The sequence below is a fragment of the Mya arenaria genome, chromosome 6 (assembly GCF_026914265.1).
Source record: "Mya arenaria isolate MELC-2E11 chromosome 6, ASM2691426v1".
Taxonomy (NCBI): Eukaryota; Metazoa; Mollusca; class Bivalvia; order Myida; family Myidae; genus Mya; species Mya arenaria.
The window spans coordinates 14,673,901-14,694,822 of NC_069127.1; the positions used below are offsets into that span (position 1 = coordinate 14,673,901).

General features: G+C 34.7%; 1 protein-coding gene and 1 long non-coding RNA gene across 7 annotated transcripts in view; one reads left to right on the plus strand and one right to left on the minus strand.

The window, feature by feature from the left end:
* Nucleotides 1-430: 430 nt before the first annotated feature.
* Nucleotides 431-5,260, minus strand: LOC128237282 (uncharacterized). The gene is made up of 4 exons (XR_008261562.1): nt 5,173-5,260; nt 4,730-4,849; nt 3,522-3,560; nt 431-3,279 (listed from the first exon to the last, which is right to left on the minus strand). It is a non-coding gene; the product is annotated as an uncharacterized LOC128237282 (long non-coding RNA).
* Nucleotides 5,261-14,492: 9,232 nt separating this feature from the next.
* LOC128237283 (E3 ubiquitin-protein ligase rnf213-alpha-like) overlaps nt 14,493-20,922 on the plus strand; it is a 108,161-nt gene continuing 101,731 nt past the window's right edge. For 4 of the 6 annotated variants that reach the window (XM_052952653.1, XM_052952654.1, XM_052952655.1 and 1 more), the window contains exons 1-2: nt 14,493-14,578; nt 20,559-20,909. In XM_052952653.1, the coding sequence (XP_052808613.1) occupies nt 20,576-20,909 (334 nt within the window). In that variant the 5' untranslated portion in view covers nt 14,493-14,578; nt 20,559-20,575. The remainder of the gene's footprint in view (nt 14,579-20,558; nt 20,910-20,922) is intronic. The other 2 variants (XM_052952657.1, XM_052952656.1) reach the window with 2 other exon arrangements.

Consider the following 20,922-nt stretch of genomic DNA (forward strand, 5'->3'; position numbering starts at 1 on the left):
TCAAAATTCACTTCTTTCACAAGGTGAAACATCATGCAACATGATATTGAAATAAACATTTTTCTTTTACTATATCCACAAAAAGATGGCTATAAAATGACTTAATGTACATTCTATATGAAAGTGATTTTATTAAGGAAATTGCACCGATGATATTGTGTCCCAGCCCTGTACATATTGAAGTTCAATATAATGCGAGAACAGGAAAATTTTCGAACAATTATCTTTTATATGTGCACTGTTTGAGATGATCAGATATCTGTTTTATTTCATGGAAATATCTTTTTAAAGCATTGGAAAGCACTCGCTGTTATATACAATGTAGATATGAAAAAACCTCATGGTATACCTTTTCAGGTTCAGTGGGAATCTAAATATGACTATAAAAATCCCTCAACTACTCAATGATCAGCCAAATTCAAACATACCGTAACATGTTCAGTATTTTATTCAATAATATAACATAGTACATTATAATAATTTTTCACAGGTCTATCTATGGCACAATGATGGTTAATGATTACAGAATAACCTAGAACTTAAAAAGAACATATAAAACAAGTTTGATGCTAAAATCACTAATGTTTCTCTTAAAGCTACACTCTCACAGATTTAATGTTTTTACAACTTAATGAAAGTTTCAAGTTACATAAAACATGAAAATCGATAGGAGATAAATGCAGTACTATAAATAAAATATGTATTAAAAATAATACATATTTTTAATACAAAGACACAAATTAAAGAAAGCAGACTGTCAGGCCATGATAAAGATTTGTGGAGACATAACCTCAAAGGCATACAAAGACATAAGACTGTGAGATGCCTTGTTAGTACATTTCAATGATTAAGAATGGATCATTAGTTCCACTAACTCTGACAGAATTTACTTCATATCATCTAACTACTACATAAAATATCAGAGGTCAAATTCTTAGGCAATACTAGCAAGTGCATACATGCAATGACACATAGATCATAATATATCCACATTAAACACATTTTTTAAAGATGCACTCTTACTTCCAAAAAGGTTTACCACTACTAATACTATTGTTTTAATATTGCGAAAAGGATAAATGAATGTTGAAAGCAATGGTTCTCATGAAGGATACCGATTTTGATTTGAAAGAAATGTGCATAAAACATGGTGTATCTACCTTATGAGACTATTAAAGTAGATCACAGTAAATCTTTTAGCATTCATCAATCATTAAATATTTTTGCGTTTTCTGTTATTAAATACAGGGTTACAAACTTGCTACCAGTAATAAATATGTTCCATCAATGCATTATTTAGTAAGAAGTTAAAGGTTTATCACTCAAAATGTATGTTTGTTATACATATGTATGCATTGATTTTGAATAAGAGTGTCACTTTAACAATTAATTTGATTTAAAAATTACCTGACAAGAATTAGAAGGAGCTTAAGAATATGGAATTTAAAAAAATAATAAAGCAATACTTTTCATAAAATTAAAAGGCAGCAACAACAGTCACAGTATGTTTTAGCATATGCTATTTAAAACAATCTCTCAATATGGTCCAACTCGTACCCTACACATAAAAAGTACAAGTTGTATTTAAAGATAAATTCATGGTAAGTAAACAGCTACAAATTTAAAAGAAGTGACACTCTTATTCAAATTAACTTTTTTTTTCTTTTTTTTTAACAATGTATCTTCTTACATTATGATGTAATATGTGCTTGTCAAAAGCAATAGAAAAATCAATTTAAAAAGTAAACAAGAATCGTGATGTGACAATAGTTGTTTTGTTAATGATTGGCAGAAGAAGTTCAGTTTCAACTGCTGTCTACTATTTTTGTAACAGTGACCTAGATCCTATGCGCCCCAAACACAATCTCATGAAAGTTCTCAATAAACTCTTCCTATATATCAAGTTTGGTCACAGTATATCAACCATAACTTAGGTTATTCAGTACCAAAAAGTAATATTTTTTTAGTAACATTGACATTGACCCTAAGGGGCCCAAGGCATTCGAATGAAAGCTCTCCATTAACTTGTCATATATACCAAGTTTGGTCACACATTGTCACCCCTTACTTATTCAGTACTAACTATATTTGTACTTTTCAGCAATACTGACTTTGACCTAGATCATAACCCAAAACACAATAAAAAAGTCTGTATGAACTTGCATATAAACCAAGTTTGGTCACAATATGTCGACCTTTAAGTTAATCAATACCAGTTCTTTTGCTTTTAATAGTAACTTTGACCTTTATATTGATCCCAGAAGCCTAAAACGCAATCTCATGAAAGGTTTCATAAACGCTTCCTACATACGAAGTTTGGTCACTATATGTCAAACCTAGCTAAAATTATTTTACACATAAGGTGACTTTGAAGACCCTTCCACCAGCCCGCCCAAACATTTAGCTTTAAAAAACCCTGTTAAGAATATATAAATGTGCCTGACATAAGAAATAAAAATGAAAAAAGGGCAATAATTTGTATTTAGTTAAAATGGAGTTATGTCACCTTATTGTAAGATGTTCATCATTAATTGTGCAAGGTATTAAGTCCATGAATGAAGGGTATTGAAGTATTAACATCATTATGTAATGGCCCTGAACAACTGTATGGAGTATTAAGTGACTTTAATGAAGGGTTTTGCAGTTATGAGTGAAAATCCCAACTTGGTCTTAAACTTTAACCGGACGCTAAAGCCAAAGCAGATGCTGAGGCGAGTGGTATAACCCTCCTTATTATTCAAATAGTCCAGCTAAAAATGTTGATAAGGGCTATTCCATTTAAAAATATAACCACTGGAGGGAAGGCTTTTATTAAGTTTTTATGCCAACCCCATACAAAAGCAAATGTGCCTTTTGGGGTGCAAATTAGCAAAAAAGCCCAACCATATATTATTAAAAATCTGCCAAACCCGGTGGTTATATGTTTTAGAAGAATAGCCCTAAGTGTTAATTACACTAAATATCGCCTTATTACAACTTTGTTATTGACTTAAGACATGAGATGTTTATAATGTGTATTAGAGAGGTCCAATATCTACCATTTTTGTTTAAGTCCCAGTCTAATCAAGATATCAAACTGGTATGTACCGGTACTCCCATATTTTATTGAAATGATTCCAATAACACCCTTATCTCTGTTACTTAAAAATACAGTTGTCATAACAAAGCCTGTCCTCTTTAAGTCCACATTGGCAGTGAGATTAAATTAAAATGTGATTCTGTTCATTCTGTTCATTCTTCTTCAAACAGCATTCATCGTGAATCTCGGACATCTTTAATCTATTGGAAATAGAAAGAAGATCTTCATAGAAATTATTTCCATTTTCAGTTTTATGTATTTCATCATTATGGCAATTAAATTATAGTACAAATAATATCAAATTATTATAAAGATGATTTTGACTTCTGTCATCTTCATTGCATCTAATCCATCTACATTATACTATCCTTTTACAATTGACATCTTTTTTAAATATATATATATATATATATATAAATACTGAATGTTTAATAAACATTACCTGTAAAAGTGTCATGACTTGCACCCATATCTGTTTTAACTGAAAAGTTAAAAGTTAAACTGAAACTGTATCTGAAAAGAGTGCATAAAATCAAAGCTTCACATACAAATTAGCTTCATGTAATAAAGAAATATATAATGATGCTATGAAGACAAACATGCACTTATAATAAACTAGAGGCCTATGTTCTACTGGCTGGGTTTGTGTGGTCAACATCACTGTTTTTGAAAAGAACCAACCCCTTATGGATTCTGAATACTCATTTTTTCATAAAGGCCCATAATCTTATCATTTCAAGGTTTTTCGAAAGGAACCAAGCTCTAATGGATATCAAAATACTGTACAAGTTTCATCAAAATACGATCAAAACTGAAGACTGTATCTTGTTAACCAGCAACTGCTTACTGACACACTGATTTTTTTACTATCAAGGCCCATAATCTAGGCATGCATGGGCGGATCTGGCTGGTTTTCAAAAGGAACCAAGCTCTTATGGATATGTAGATACTGTTCAAGTTTCATCGAGATACAATCAAAACTGAAGACTGTATCTTGTTAACCAGCAACTGCTTACTGACACACTGATTTTTTTACTATCAAGGCCCATAATCTAGGCATGCATGGGCGGATCTGGCTGGTTTTCAAAAGGAACCAAGCTCTTATGGATATGTAGATACTGTTCAAGTTTCATCGAGATACAATCAAAACTGAAGGCTGTATCATGTTAACGAGCAACTGCTTACTGACACACTGATTTTTTATACTATCAAGGCCCATAATCTAGGCATGCATGGGCGGATCTGGCTGGTTTTCAAAAGGAACCGAGCTCTTATGGATATGTAGATACTGTACAAGTTTCATCAAGATACAATCAAAACTGAAGGCTGTATCATGTTAAAGAGGAATTGTTTACAGACGCACGGAGGCACATACTACGTACACACTACCATCGCATAAGACTAAATGACTAAACAATAAACCAGTCCATTAGTTGAATAATTAAATTATATGATTTGTAATGTTCAGTCAACATTTAATGTATTGCACAAGCTCATGGTTGGTTAACATGTTAAACTTGTTAGGAATTAAATATCCAGTTAATAAACATATTATTCTTTGGGTTTAATTGCTGTAACGTTTGTTATTCAAATTAAATGACGCAACATGTTCAAATGGTCAATTCAGCCCATTTCTAAATTTACCATTACCTGGTATGTTTGAATTGTGTTGACCAGGTGGATGAGGTTAATGGAGCAATGGATGATAAAGCGGCTGACTGCGAGTGCTGACATCTCATGCAGATTTTTTTTCCAAAGTTTACAAGCAAACTTAAGAGAAAAACATACAAGTACTTTACATAAATGATAAGCATTCTTAGGATAGCAGTAAGCCAGTTACTATCCTCACAAGAGACAATGCTCATCAAGGAATATAAATGCATAGGAGTGATTCAATAAAGTTAGCAACCATCTTTGATTTTGTCAAATCAAATATAGAAATCTCACTTTCAGATAGCTTTGAACATAACTGTAAACGAGAAGTTGAGCTAGACACAGGAAAGGACAGTGCGATTTTAATTTTTTTCACTCTCGGGGGCATAAAAAATACACCTCAGAAATCAGTGAGATAAATTGGTTTTACTTTAACTTACCCATAAGAACTCGATCAGGCCAAAGAACATTTGGATTCCTCTTCACAAAGAATGGTGGGAATGAAAGATGTGTACTGTCCCTTCTGATGCACTGTATACAGGAATGATACATGTCTATTAATAATTGTTATCACTAACTTCATGAAACATGGCTTGAAACGGGCCAATTTCAGCACAATTAAGAGAAAATAAATAATATTTATATGACCATAGAAAAATTGTTTGTATTTTGAAAGTCATTTTGAAACTCATATTCTTCACAAAATTGCAGTGTCCATTCATTTTCACTTAAGGCTTTATGGGATAAAATAGTTTTGAAACTATACCATTGAATTGCTTTCAATATTTTGGCTTTCCATGTCAAATATTTATTGTTATCATAGATGCAAATAAGTCATTGCCTTAACACAAAAGTAAGTACCTAAACAAGTAAATAATCCATTGAAAAGAACTCATATTGATAATTGGCTCCAAATGTAATCTTCTGTAAAAATCAACCTTGCCTTTGTGAGCATATCCCTGGATCTTTCCTGTGATGTTCCATCCTGAACATACTTTGGCTTTCACCATTCTGGAAATGCGGACAATGGGCCTGTAACAATTCAAAACAAAATTTTACAACTATAATATTAAATTGGGGTGGGGCATCATTTCAAGATCTGTTCAAAGACACAATTAAATCAGTGCCTGAATGTACAACAAGGCAATCCAAAGGACAGCTATATCCCCTGCAAATAACATTCTCGGATATCCGAACATAACGATATTTGTTATTCATATTGTGTGTACTAAGTGTAGGACCTTTAAATGTTAGATGTGACCTTGACCATTGAGTTATGGACACGGGTCAAGGTCACTGCAAATCATCCCAATGAGGACACATTTCTACCAGGTAATATGGTAATCCATTCCTGCAAGTTATACCCCAGACACGAGCATGTGTACTATGGCCTTTAAATGTCAGATGTGACCTTGAACATTGAGGTTTGGACCTCAGTCAAGGTCACTCCACATCATCTCAATGACAATATTTGTAAAAAGTTATATGGTACCCATCAATGCATTTGAAATATGGACCCGGATCAAGTTCACTGCACATCGTCTCAATAAGGATAACATTTGTACCAAGGAAAATGGTAATCCATTAATGCATAAGTAAGTTAAAGCCCGGACACGAAATGTTATGGACAGACAGACGAAATGCATTCCTATAATCCTCTCCCCACTCTGTTGCGGGGGAATAAAATCAGAAACTTTTTAACAATCATCATTCAATGTCCGTGGACTGGAGTTACAAATTCAAAAATATTACAACTTAAAGCTGCACTCTCACAAATTTACCGTTTTTACAACTTTTTTATTATTTGTCTTGGAATTAGCAAACTTTTGTGTCAATATCTGCAAACCAGTGTCGAGTGATGAAAGACCGTTGGCAAAATGTCACATCGCAGATTTTCATATTTCCATTCCAAATTTAATGTTTTATGGCTTAGACGGTTTAAAAAAATGCATAAACATCAATTTTGGGAGTGGAAATATGAAAATCTGCCATCTGATCTTTTGTCATCAGTCTTTTATTACTGGTTTTCTGATATTTACGCCAAAAACTGCTCGTTCCTAGACAAAAAATAAAAAAGTTGTCAAAACGTTCAATCTGTGAGAGTGCAGCTTTAAGTCAATTTACAAAATACAAGGTACTGAGTATCAGTGAAAGTGGCTTAAACATTGGCTTTCAAGGAGCTTTCTCACGTAAGAAAAGTAAGATGCTGGGTTTCAAATTTGGCCACGCGGGTTTGAACCCGGTCTCCGACACATTTTTTTTTATATCAAAGCGTTACACATTCTATTCGATAATTGTCCAGACATCAGATGGTCAAAAAACCCAGTAACTTCTCAAAAACAGCATAGAAATGTCCTTGTGAGCTACCATGAGGCAGATCATTTATAATGAAGATAAACACAACAATTATGTCACATCACTGACATCAGCACAGTTTACCTATTTAGAAATAGCACATAATGGGTTCCCAGTTTAAAAAAAGCATGGAGTGATATGACCTTGCAAGTCATGTGATCATTTCATATCTTAAACTCAACTTTAAAGCATTGTAGCAATACATATAGCCCAGAATTAACATAACTTGAGTTTTCCCATGCCGGTACAAATAAAAGGTGAATTTCAAGCTATTGAAATGCATGTAACAGTCCAATGACTCTATTGTTTCCAAAGTAACGTGTATATATTACAACGGTTTAATTTTGTTTGTACCGGAGGATTAGGTTGGGTAAACCAGAATAGCTATAATTCCGGGCTACAACTATTTGCTGTGACTTTCAGCAGAGTTGACCTTCACTGTGTCTATGTCGTGACTAGCCTTTCAGTATACTAACCAAATCTGTGATATTTATATATATAATATATGCAAATTATATAGATGAAAAGCATTCCTTTGGCTGCCATTTTAGAGCACCTGCTGACACTGTATAGAAACACCAAACCTAATTGTACCCAAAGACAAAGCAATAATAGTTCCCATAATTGGGTATTGGAACCATGAGTTCACTGGACCACTTTATTGACTTTTACAGCAGGGTATGTATTGATCTGTAATTCATTTTTTTTTCACAACAATATATAAAAGTTATGTAAATTCTAGACAATATTTTTAATTGTGTGCAATGTGTGTATTATGCGGTGTCCCTTTAAAAGATTAATAGTTTCATATCTAAATCATGCTCCAGTAAGAGTACTTAATTCTTTTAGGTATTGGATTTGTATCAACCCTGTTAATAAAACAGTACTGTCATATAATGAATACCACTGACACCAAAATGTATGATTTAGGTGTATAAAATAGTGTTTTTGTTTACTAAATATGTGTCTGTTTTGATGGATTTCTCCAACTGTTTGAACAAACTAGTTTGGTCGTTAGCTAGTGAAAAGGAGTATAAACATTGTTTCACTAAAAGCAATATATAGGTACCCTATGACTTGATATCAATATTATTCATGTTTGAAGTGTGTATGGACATTTTTTTTTAAAAAGAAAAGATTACTATTACTATCTTTTGACTTTTCAATGTTATAACCCTAGAGGGTATTTAGCCTTTCTCGTATGCAAGGCTCACGCCTGTCATTTTTCGGCTGTGAATTTTAACAAATTCACAGACAGGCTGAAAAACAGACATTTTTTTCAAGTATTCTGTTTGTCATGTATAGTATACTATGAGAAATTCGTCCCTCAAACTGTCTGAAGAGTGACAATATTAAATTTTCGAAAAAAATGATCACACAAGTTCAATTGCACCAGTCAATTGTAACAACAAATTCCCAGGTCTGGGGGGAAAAAGCGTGGTAACCAATAACTGGTGCATTGCATGCCACTTCCATGACAGAATTGTCATATTCGGAGGCAATTGTGCAGAGACCATGAAAAATACCGTCATGTTTACATGTTGAAATTAGACTTGGAAGATAAACAACCCCGAATGCTTTATTTAACATGAACACCTTGAGACAACCACCTTATAAAATAGAAAAAAATAGAAAAAGATGTAGCAAAAGGCAGATGTGGGAAACAAGAGTCCAGGTGCAATACCCTAGCTCTTTTACGAAGAGACCCCTTAGTTCCTTCACGGGCTAGGTGTGAAGCACTGATACACAGGGTGCAACTTACCTAGACTAAACCAGTACTGAATACACCACTTTTTCAAGCACTACACTGCCAGGCACCAGACAAGGGAGCTACATGTACTTGTACCAACTTTTAAAGTATTTCAGTAAGAAGTGGCTTGGGAGTTTGAACCCTGACCTCCAACTCCTTAGGCGGACAACTTTACAACTGGGCATCGGAGACAGTTATAGATATCTACCGGCAGTATTTATTTACTGTGACAATTCACAAACATGTCTTTTTCATTTCTTAACTCCTGTGTACATGGTTGTAAACATCAGTTTTTTGGAGCATTTTAAATGTTTGACAACTATTTCCTCATGATAAATTGTTTTATTTTGTCCCATTACATGACAAGCAACCAACAATGTGGCTCTTACTTCTAAATAGAAGATTCTGATGTTGGTGATGAAATTCACATGCCGTGACGTCAACTTTCATATAACCTGTTCTAATAGCACCACAATAACTTACTGAGATGAAAAGAATTCAAACAGGAGTTATAGAAGGGCAGCTTAAAGAATAATTATGACATTACTGGTTGACCATACGTGGTATATTTCCAAACAGGGCACAAATACTGATCACCTACTAATTGTAACCAGCCCGACAAGGTCTGACTTTCGGTCCAGCCAACCCCGGGTAAAATCCCCGCCCTGCGGGGACAAACTGATGTTTAAACCCCAGCCAAATGCCCCCGCACCCCAGAGACTCTAAATAACGCCCAATCTCGGCTTAATATGGCCCTATGACAAAACCACCACGGTCACCTGGCCCTGCGGGGTCACCTGGAAAGTAAAAACACGGCCCTTTTCCCCGGTATACCCCCAGACCTGGGGGAACCGTGGTTACAATTGACTGGTGCATTATTTGATGAATACAGGGCTTGCCTTGGTCATTAATTTCATCTTGTTTGTTGAGTACTTTTTAAAAATAAAAATGCCATTTAATGTAAATACGCTTAAAAATCATAATGTTACGCACACGCGGGAATGACCTCAGAAGATTCATGTGCATTTTTGAGGTTTTGTGGTTATGTTAACTTCAAGATATTTATAAATATAAATAATCTTAACATTTGAATTGCAATTGTTCCAAAAAACATTTGAAACAATAAATAACTTGAGTGAGGCTTATGCACCAGTCAATTGTAACCATGCCCCCCCCCTTTCTGGGGGATAGCGGGGATTTTGACTTTCAGCCCAGCCAACCCAGCTAAAATCCCCGCCCTGCGGGCACAAACAGATGGTAAGATCCCCGCCAAATGCCCCCGTCCCCCAGGGACCCCACGAAGACAAAACCACCGCATTCACCCGGCACTGTGGGGCCACCTGAAAGGTAAAAACACGGCCCATTTCCCCAGCTATCCCTGGTATATACCCCCCCCCCCCCGGACCTAGGGGGGCCGTGGTTACAATTGACTGGTGCATTACAGTAGTGTTTATTCAAAATAGCATACGTATGATTTATAATTGTATTACCATGCAAGGAAACAGTATATGTGCCCTCCATAGCATAATTTTACTGGTGTTTTTCTTTCCATAAAATGAACGATTTTTTTACATAAAAAAATATTAGGACGGGAATCTGTTGTCACATTAACCAAAGATGTTTCATACGAAATTTTAACTTACAACAAAAAAGATAAGTGTGAAAAAAACACTTAAAAAGTGTACGGATTTGTACCCTTAGCCTGTATGTAGTCAAAGTAAAAACATAAAAAGAACTAACAAATGAAAAACATCAATTATTATTTTGGAATTGGATCGATGCCATTTTCACCGTTGGCTACGACGCTAAACTCAATTGAACAAAGTATTTAAATTACACACATTTAACACCACTTATCTTCTCATGATTTCATACAAACATGCAACCAAGTATGCGTAAGTCTCGTTTCCGGCAACACATTTCCTTCTTCTAGGCAGCCATTTTTGTTACAGTCAGCATCACGGTAGTGTAGCACCGCGCATGCCAACACCACGTGACTATTTTAATATTCCATATATGGTAAAAACCGAAAAACTTACCACAGCCTAGTGCCATACTGCATAATTGCACGGAGATGGTACCACGGGCACGGAGATACCCGAAAATTTCCGTTATATTCCGGAAAGTTAAATTTCTGTATACTTGACAATTTGAATGCTGATGGTACACGAAATATCGAATTTCCTCATTTCTGTTTTTTTATGGAATGAAACTTCGGGATAATATACAATAAGCTTTAAATAAAGTAAAACAAATAAAAAATGCTTAGTATATAGCTATTTTTGACCAAAATTATGATTTTTTCCCTGGTCGCCTTAATAGCTATTTTTATGGATACACAAATATACTAATACAAAAGTTTAAGAATATTTTTTTTTAATATTAAAAGAGAATAATATTTAAAACAATGAAATGATCTCGTAAATAAACATTCAAGCTTATCAACTTACTGTCAATGGACATTTTTATTGACATTTGATACATCAAATCTGGACTGAAAATATTAAGGAGACCAATTTTTGTCGCCTTAATCCAGCGGTCCCCATAATGCCTAGATTAATATATATATGGTCACCTTAATATCTGTAGTATATATATATATATATATATATATATATATATATATATATATATATATATATATATATATATATATATATATATATATACTGGTATATTACGTTTGCATTAAAGTTGGGAACGGGATTTGGGCGGCATTAAGGAGGCTGGGAACCAGACAAGGGCGGCATTCAGGCTGGGATCCGGATGAGAGCCGCATTCAGTCTGGGAACTTGTGATAATGGCGGCATTGAGGCTCGAACAGGATAAGGGCGGCATTAAGGCTGGAAACCGGATAGGGCGGAATTAAGGCTGGGAATCGGATAAGGGCGGCATTCAGGCTGGGCACTGGAGAAAGGCGTTATTTAGGATGGATAGCGAAAATTGCGGTATTCAGTCTTGCTACCGGAGAAAGGCGGCATTCAGGTTGGGTACCGGAAAGAAGGCAGATTTCATACTGGGTATCGGAGAAAGGCGATACACAGGATGGGTAAAAAGGCGGCATTCAGGCTGGGTACCGGAGTCAGGCGGCATTCCGGCTGGTTTCCGGAGACATGCGGCATCCAGGCTGGGTACCGGATAAAGGCGGCATCCAGGCTTGGTATCGGAGCAAGGCGTTATTCAGGCTGAGTACCGGAGAAAGGCGCTATCTTGGCTGTGTACCGGTGTCAGGCAGTATTCAGGCTGGGTACCGGAGTAAGGCGGTATTCAGACTGAGTACCAAAGTAAGGCAGTATTCAGGGTGGGAACCGAAGTAAGGCGGTATTCAGGGTGGGAACCGAAATAGCGGTATTGGGGCTGGGTACGAAAGTAAGGCGGTATTGAGGCTGGGTACCGGAGTAAGGCGGTATTGAGGCTGGGTACCGGAGTAAGGCAGTATTCTTGGTATACAAATAGATTAAAGCAATGCATTTGGAACATCGGAAAAGGAGAATGATTGGAACGGCCCGAAGGCCATTATGGACATCTTCGGGCGATTAACGCATAATGGCGAGCAGCAAGCAATCATTAACGTCTTTAATACGTATGTGTCAACTTCATTTTAAGCGTACTTAGAATACCATTTCAGAAGTTACCTTTTTTACTAAACCTGTTTGCTATTTTACAAGGCTTAATACAGTAATTTTGACAGCTTGAAGAGAAATCCAATTCTCAAATTGAATCTAATTAAAATATCTTGCAATATCAGTTGCTTTATGGACGTTACTGTATAAAGAAAAAACAAAAAAAACTTTTACACTTATCTCCCTTGGCGTTGTCACCTAGAAACCTAACGGTGTCAATGTAAACAAAGAGCTGTCAAACCGTTTACTTATTTAAAACTGTGAAAACAAACTTTTCAACAGAATATTGTCTTTATTTAAATAAATAAATATGATAATACAGTTTTCTTGTTGTTATTAACTGCATATTTGGATGATTCTTACGTTTATTATTTACCTTAGGCCGTATGGGGAAACACAATGCAGTTTTTGACTTAACGGGTCTAAAAAGTTGCTGAGAATAGATTTTCTGTATTTCCTCGTCCGTGAATCTGTCAGCCCTGTTGGTCTTATTTCCAAGACCCCTCTCTGTCAAATATTTGGCCTTGGCCTTGAATTCAGGGTATCCCGCGTGTGGCGGAACATTGATGAGGTTGTCAGTTCTTCAGAATAACCCTTTTCCACTAGATGTCGTCGGATCGGTGTAATTACTCCTTGTATGGTTGTAGGCTCCAGTTCTCCGCCACTTGTATAAACCCAAAAGGAAACGGGACAATAAAACATCAAGTTCAACTGTCGGAATGTTCTCCACCTCCCTGTCTTCCCCATCCGTGACAGTCATTCTTTGACGTTTTTACGTCGCTTTTTGTTTTCAAAACCGTCGCCGTATTTTTCTTAGATTCAACGAACTCGAATGTATCTTCAAATGTTAAGTTGTTCTCTTCAATCTTTCCATAAAGGTCTAAAAGTCTGTTAGACTCGAGCAGCCGCTCCGACGCAATGTTTGATGATACTGACAGCTGATGACGTGTTTTTGCACGTGCGTTTATTCACTCGCCAATTATGGAAAAATAATACCTAGCACGCGCCGGCCAATATCGCATAATGCCGCAAAAAGCCGAATATTGACCTCAAAAACGTGCCATTTTGGTTATCACATATAGTAACAAACGTATTAAATTATACTTTGAATGTTTTGTTTTAGTAACAAGACGGTCGTTTTACCAGAGCAGTATTACTGTACTCTTTAATTAAAACGCATTGTTGTAAGTGTAGACCATGTATTTGATTGAACGTTGTAATCTTGTAATTATAAATTGCACAGGAAATATGGATTTCCTAAGTCTCTTGGTCAATATGGTGTATTTCACTACGGTAACTCAACACATGTTTAAATGGACCAGTCCAACCCGTTAGAATTGCCTGATTTGTGACCAAATGACTATAAATATAGCAGCTCGTCGGTTGGTGGTCACTGCTGTGCTGGCTGTTACTGCTGTGACAATCTTAACGACTACCGTTCAGGAAATATACATTTGAATATCTCTTATAGAGTTTATACACTGCTTGTCCTAGCGGCTGGTATACATGTTAGGCTATAGGGGTTACATATTTATCCTAGCGATAGGTAGGAGGGTATGAGCACGCACACACATGTTCAATAGTGATTGTTTCTAAAAACACACGGTCTTACAGCATAAATGACTCTATTACCTACAAACTAGTATTTGTAATTGATAAAAGTATTAATATTGAAATTAAAGTAGTATCAATTAAGATATATTTACACCAATACATATTATTTGTTAACTGCGTGAAACAATGCCCATTCTTTGTGTGTGTTTTCTGCGTAAGGCAATGCCCTTTTACGTCTACATTATTTTTATATAATGTAAAGACCGGTCTGTAGTTTTTTGTTATAAGATTTTGTCGTGTTTTTATTATTTTGTTTGTGTCAATATTTGATTCCAAATCGACGTACAATATCATTTATTTTTCCAATCAGTGAGTTATATCCCTGTCACTACGCTGCGATAAATGTTAGGGGACATTACTGGGTAGAACTTAAGAAAATGATACAGACTTATAGTTTATATTAACCTTTGAGGCGTCATAGCATTCCTACTTTAAAATCAGAGAGAGAAGGAAATACGTCGTAATAAAAATGTTTTTAGAACAGAAACATCATTGAGCAAGAAGGTGAGTGATTTTTTAGTTTTACACCTTATCGATAAAATGCACTGAAACTAGTTATTTTCGTAAATGTAAATAGATTACTTTGTAAATTCAACTTTCGTTTTTAAATTTCAGAAAATTATCTGATTACGGCCTCTTTTAAGTGATGCCAGTGCATTTCTCTTATCAGAATGCACCTAAACTGGTTTTAAAGAATGAATTGGTTTTTTTTTGTTAGTTTAAACGCAATAGACGAATTGACCCCGACCAAACTATCAATTAAAGAATGAGATTAATTGAACTGTTTAAATCTGAATCAAATACATTACATTGTATACACATTTATTACAGGATTGAAAATAGGTATTAATATTAATTTCAATGTACACATAGTTGTACCTGTAGGTCTCAACTTGTTTTCAATGGGTAATTTGCTTATTTCAATCATAGTAAGTTGATGATGTTAAAGTTAAACCTATTATGCACGAAGTGTCATATTCTTGGCGACAGCGCACTGGAATTCTAATAATAGATTATAAGGGTTGTGAGTTCGAAACTGAATAACAAATATCCATCTTTTTTATGTTCTTATTTAAATGCATACATATTGACCGGTGAAAGTCGTGCACATTTCGTGTTAGTTTTCATCAATTAGGCCATTTGTAATTCAAATCATAAGTGGATGGATGTCAAGACTGAAGCTGAATTTATAGAATAAATTATAGAAAAAGTTTTTAATTTCTGTGAATTGTATTGTTATAGAAATGGATGAACAAATGATTACCTAAAATATTAAAAAAAGAAACTATATTTTGAATAAAAGCAATAGTTATGAACTCAATAATGACATAATGAAAAGCAAAGAATAAAACAAAATATTACCCTCAACATATTCTAACTCGCAGCCTTACGCATCACAACTTGATACGTTACCCACTGCACTATATGTCCTACACAAGTAGCTGCTGCGTTTAGCAGTTCAATACGAAGCTACATATTTAGATATTTCAGTTTCAGATTCAGCTAAACTATTTTTGATTTTCGATTTTAGGCGGCTACCCTTAATCGATCGTTGATTTCGAATCGTTAATCGTAGTATATTCCATGATATTGTTTTTTTTTTCTCATATTTCTGCTTGTTAAGTTTATATTGTGTTTTTAAATACAATACATTTGCACCCCTCGAGCTTATTTTCAAAAGAAGTAACTGTAAGTGTATGCGCAACATCTTACTTTTTGTAACCTTAACAATTTATTAACATACAAATTATTTGAAAATTTACCTGTATTAAATTGACATTTTCACCAATGAATTGATTCATCCTAAGAAAATAAAGTTCCTATCTATTTTTTTTAATTAAAGTTAAGAAAGTTTGATGTATTATTTTTTGTTTAATGTTTAGCTTTTTTAAGAGATAAACGTTTATTTAAGATAAAAGTTTTAGGCATATGTCAAGAATTAGGCATGTGCAAAAATGCCTTATTTCTAAAAGGCTTCCCAGGCGATTTTGCCTTCAAATTGGGGATTTCGATTAAGCGTCCCTCCAGCGGGGCTTGTTTTTTGCGTTCTACTTTTTAAAGAACTTTATAAGCTCGACTATTGAAAAATACTACTCACCCGCTAGTTGGCGACAGCGTCACAAACTTGGTTAAGGGTTCGCATATAAGCAGATGTAGGTGAATACAACAGCAAATATGTCAGGTATTGCATTGAAACTTTAAACAACCCAGGCGAAAAAGGTTCATAAAGTTCATGAATTATTCAGTAAATTGTTCGTGAAAAGTTCATGAAGGAAAAATGGCCAATTTATTCATGAAGTTCATGAACTAAAGGTTCATGAACTTCATGAATTTTTCATGAAATAATTCATGAACTTTTTAATAAAAAGTTCATGAAGGAAAAATGGCAAATCTATTCATGAAGTTCATAAACTAAACTAGTCATTCAACTAGAATTCTTGAACCAAATTTCAAGAACTTCATGAACTAAAAGTAACTGAATAAGTGTTCATCATAAGTGGTCATTTTTCTTTCATGAACTTTTGGCAGCAAATTAATATTATGAATTTCATGAATATTCATCAACAAAAATTCACTTTGATCGCAACAATTTGCTCAATAATTGGAAACTATGAATGTTATGCAATAAACATGTAAAAATACGATGATCACAACTGTAATAAACAATTAGTGGATTGTAAGCAAATTAAACATGACCTTCACATAAATATTCTAATGAAAGTACTTTTAATAGTTATGCAATTGAACACACATTTATTTATAATACTAATTCATTGTTTTTCATAATGGTTTAAGAAGTTATAATGAAACAAGGCTAATCATTATGAGATATATATGACAGTTCTATGGTTTTGTCAAGAAGTCGTTCATTTATAACACTTGCACTTTTTATGACAAAAAAACACTGTTGTGAGTATATACACCTAAGACCTTGCCAAATGATGTAATCATTGTAGATGATGATGGTTCTTCTTCTTTAGGGTAGAATGTGTGTAAGTTTCAAATTAATGAATCACTGCGACTTGCCAACCTTTTTCTGACAGGATCTAGTGTGTGTTAAGCAGTCCCTCACTAAACAGGAACAGGTTTTCACTTCTTCTTTAGTTAAGATAGTGTAACTCATTTTTTGAACAGTTTCCAAAATTACATCTGTATCAATGTTGATGCCCACGGCAACTAACATGGGGTTGGTAGATGATTTGATTCTAAACTGCAGTGCCGTAATATGTATCGCCCATGTCCTCCTTTTCTTTCTCAACCGGCAGTTGTCTTCCTCTATTTTAAGTCTGTTTTCCCTGAAAAATATATGACATTGAATTTAGCTTTTGATGATAAGAAGCAAGTTTAAAATACAGTCTTCTTTCTTTAAATAAGGCCAATTTTAAATTATTTTAACCCTAGAAGATAATAGAATTGATGAGATTTTAAGCTGTTCACATTGAAGTTTCACTATGCAGTTGAAACAAAATTAGCTAGTATCAATTGTAGGTACAGGACAATTCACATTTAAGCCTCAAAGTAAAAAGTGATACCAATTGCGACCTACTATTAAGTTCTTGAGTCATAATGACAGTTAAGGGGCATTGCTCTTGTAGTAGAATTGCTATGTTTGAGAGAAATGGGTCCTCCCGGGAAAAAACAATAAATGTATGACTGTATTAACACTCACTTCTGTCAAATATGTATTTGGTTTCATTGAAATCCACTATGACGCGTTCATGACAAGAAAAAACGTCATAACTTTTAAAATTATCTTAGCTAAAACTCTTACCAGTTACTCAGGTCAGTAGTGTCATGAACACGTGAGCACCTGCAGAAATTGTACAGGACATGTTGGTGGTGTGGGGCTCTGTATGGTGACAACATGATCAGGGTTCAGGCGTACCGGTAACAGGAAAAGTTGATATCCTCACTTTCGCCACATCTATAGCTGAGTAACTGCATTTTATAACTGTGTATTACACGTCTCCATTGAGTCTGAAATGGGCAATTTACTTTAGTGGATATCATAAACAATTATGTGTAAGACATGTTTTCTTCACCCCATCACCAAAGAACATTAAATGAATTCAGTCACAATCACAATTCTAAACTGTCACATATTTTCGCGATACTTTAAATTGTCTCTCTTATCCGATCAAATGAAAGTATTACACAAGTAAACACATACCAAAGTGATGAAGCCAAATGACAATAAGTTCTATAATGATTATTTTGTAAGAAAAACATATAATTCATAATTAGAAAAATCAAATTGACGATTGACATGCTCTTTCCAGAAATTACAATTTACAACTTCACTTGATATTGTCATTGAATAACGTTGTACATTTAGTAAGGAGTCAAAACCAATTTAGTTCAACAATACTTTACAAGTGATAGGTAAAAACTCACCAGTTTGCCATTGTGATCATTTTAATGACCTACACAGTGAAAGCTTCGTCCATTATCGTCTGCAGAACTGTACTTCCGGTTCAATTCAAAATGGCGGCTTATTGTTGTCATTCAGCTGTGTTGTCAAATTTTGGCACATTGACGTCATCGCAAACCAAAGACTCCAGACATTTGCTTAAACAAAACGTAAGTCAATTTTGAAGTTTAAAAATCATGTAAACGACTATGAATGCCTATCAATTATATATGTACAGCATAGTCACTAAAACAGAAGTTGTATGAGAAAACTATTTCTTAACCAATCAAAAAATATTTCAGATTAGTTGTTTTGGTTTATGAGAATATCTTCTCTTGTTTTTCAACACCTTGTATAGAATATTCCTTCAGCCACAAATCACAGATCATCTGTATACAAAGTTGATAGACAAGAAAGGTAAAAACATGCCACATTTCCCTCTCAATCCCTGGTGTGCCCTGGGGGAAGGTGGGGGAGGGGGACGTTGTTACAATTGTCTGACTGGTGCATTAACAACTAGAAAAAATATGGTTAAATGCAAACTTGAATCTTACGATGCAGTTCGGCTAAACTTTAATGAAATGTTCAGGAACTTGACAAACAATCTTTCAAAGTTCATGAACTCATTTAAAAGTTCATCAACTTAAAATGTGGTTCATGAACTTTCAGTTAACTGGCCAAAAGTTCATGAACTAATAAATCATCACAATAATAGTTCATGAACTTCAATACTTGGTTTATGAACTCCACAAAAATTATTTCAAAGTTCATGAACTTATTTGGAAGTTCATGAACTTTTGGAATAGTTCATGAACTTCATGAACCTTTTTCGCAGGGGAAGTGTTCCCAACCAATCAAAATCTACTTAATTTATTAAGTAGGATAACTCTTATTTTGCATACAAAGCAAATTATGGCGCTTTATTATTTGACAGGTTTACACACATTCAATATCGCAGCGAGGCTTTGACGTTTTGCAGTAAAACATTATTTAATAATAAACTTTATATAATAATTATTTTCCATGTAATGCAACTTGTGGGCCTTTACTACGCGACTTAGACATTCTGGTAAAAACGGAACCAAGTCGAGCGCACTTTCTCTGTGACAGCTCTTGTATTTATTAATATTGAGCACAAACATACAAGTTCAATTACATTCTATTTGATGATAGACTATGATTGTCCATTTCGATCTGATTATCAATCATGAAATTTATCCAGTTATCCAACACTTGCATATATGACGCATCGCATGGTACTGTCTACTGTACAGGTCAGTAAGTATTAGAGTTCAGCTCACTTAGTTTTGAAGCAGGGAGTCCTGGATTGCCCAAGACTTGCAGCATACTTATACTTGTATAGGCACTCAATGTGGGACTGTAATTGCAATTACTGTTTGACTGTTAAAGGCAAACTATGTGTTTTACAACTGATGTCTTGAAATTCGAGTTATGTCTTTGGCGTTTACCCACTGCCATTAAACCGTGTTTATGTTTAAACTTTTTGCTACTGGCTTGTTTCTGTAGCTTTTCGCATAAATATTGTAGAAAAGTTAATCTACCTTATTGAGCCACTTCGTGAGACTCCTCAACTAGTGTTGCGACGATAATAGCGGACTCTTACTGTATACTAAAATGTGTTTATATTTCTTTGAATCTATGCAGCCAGCTCATGAAAATAGCACCGTTGTTAACAAACCCAATAAATCATATTTCGATATAATAACTATTGTTGTTCCAGTCTTACACGAAAGGCAACTCCCATTTTTCAGTAAACGTATAGTAATGAAAAGGTACCCTGTCATTTTATATTTAGACCATTTATACAAATAAATCACATGACAGATGCTCAAGAAAAGCAACTAGAAAAGTATATTTAAATTCAAAAAAAAGTTTTGCATCGCTCTAGTTTAAGATATGTGTATCGTTTAAAAAAATGTATACACTTGAATAAGACCAAGATATGATCCCTACAACTTTAATATTCATTGGTTAAAATAAAATGTAGCATTTTGATTGCGTTTAGAACTTTGATAGTTTAAGATTGTCTTCATAAACTTTTATCTACTTAAGGATGTAATAGGAACATAATGAAGAAGTGTTCGAACCGATGGTGTGGGTTTGCGGCGGAGTCGACGTTTTGTCCAGAGTGTGGATTTGAAATGATCGACACTCCCACTAACCCCGTTCCGCGATATATCGTCATTATTTGTGATGGTTTTGATATAAAGGGCTCTCCCTGTGGGGCCGAGCTCAAGATACACCAGAAGTTCTGCAGATATTGTGGTAAAGAGGTTGATACAACGATGTTTGGAGTTCAAAGACCTAACTTTGAGAAGTGTATGGGATGCGGGAATGAGCTTACTACAGGAGCAAAACACTGCCATGAGTGTGGTTTATATACCCAACCAAAAGCCAGGCAAGGTATGACTTCACT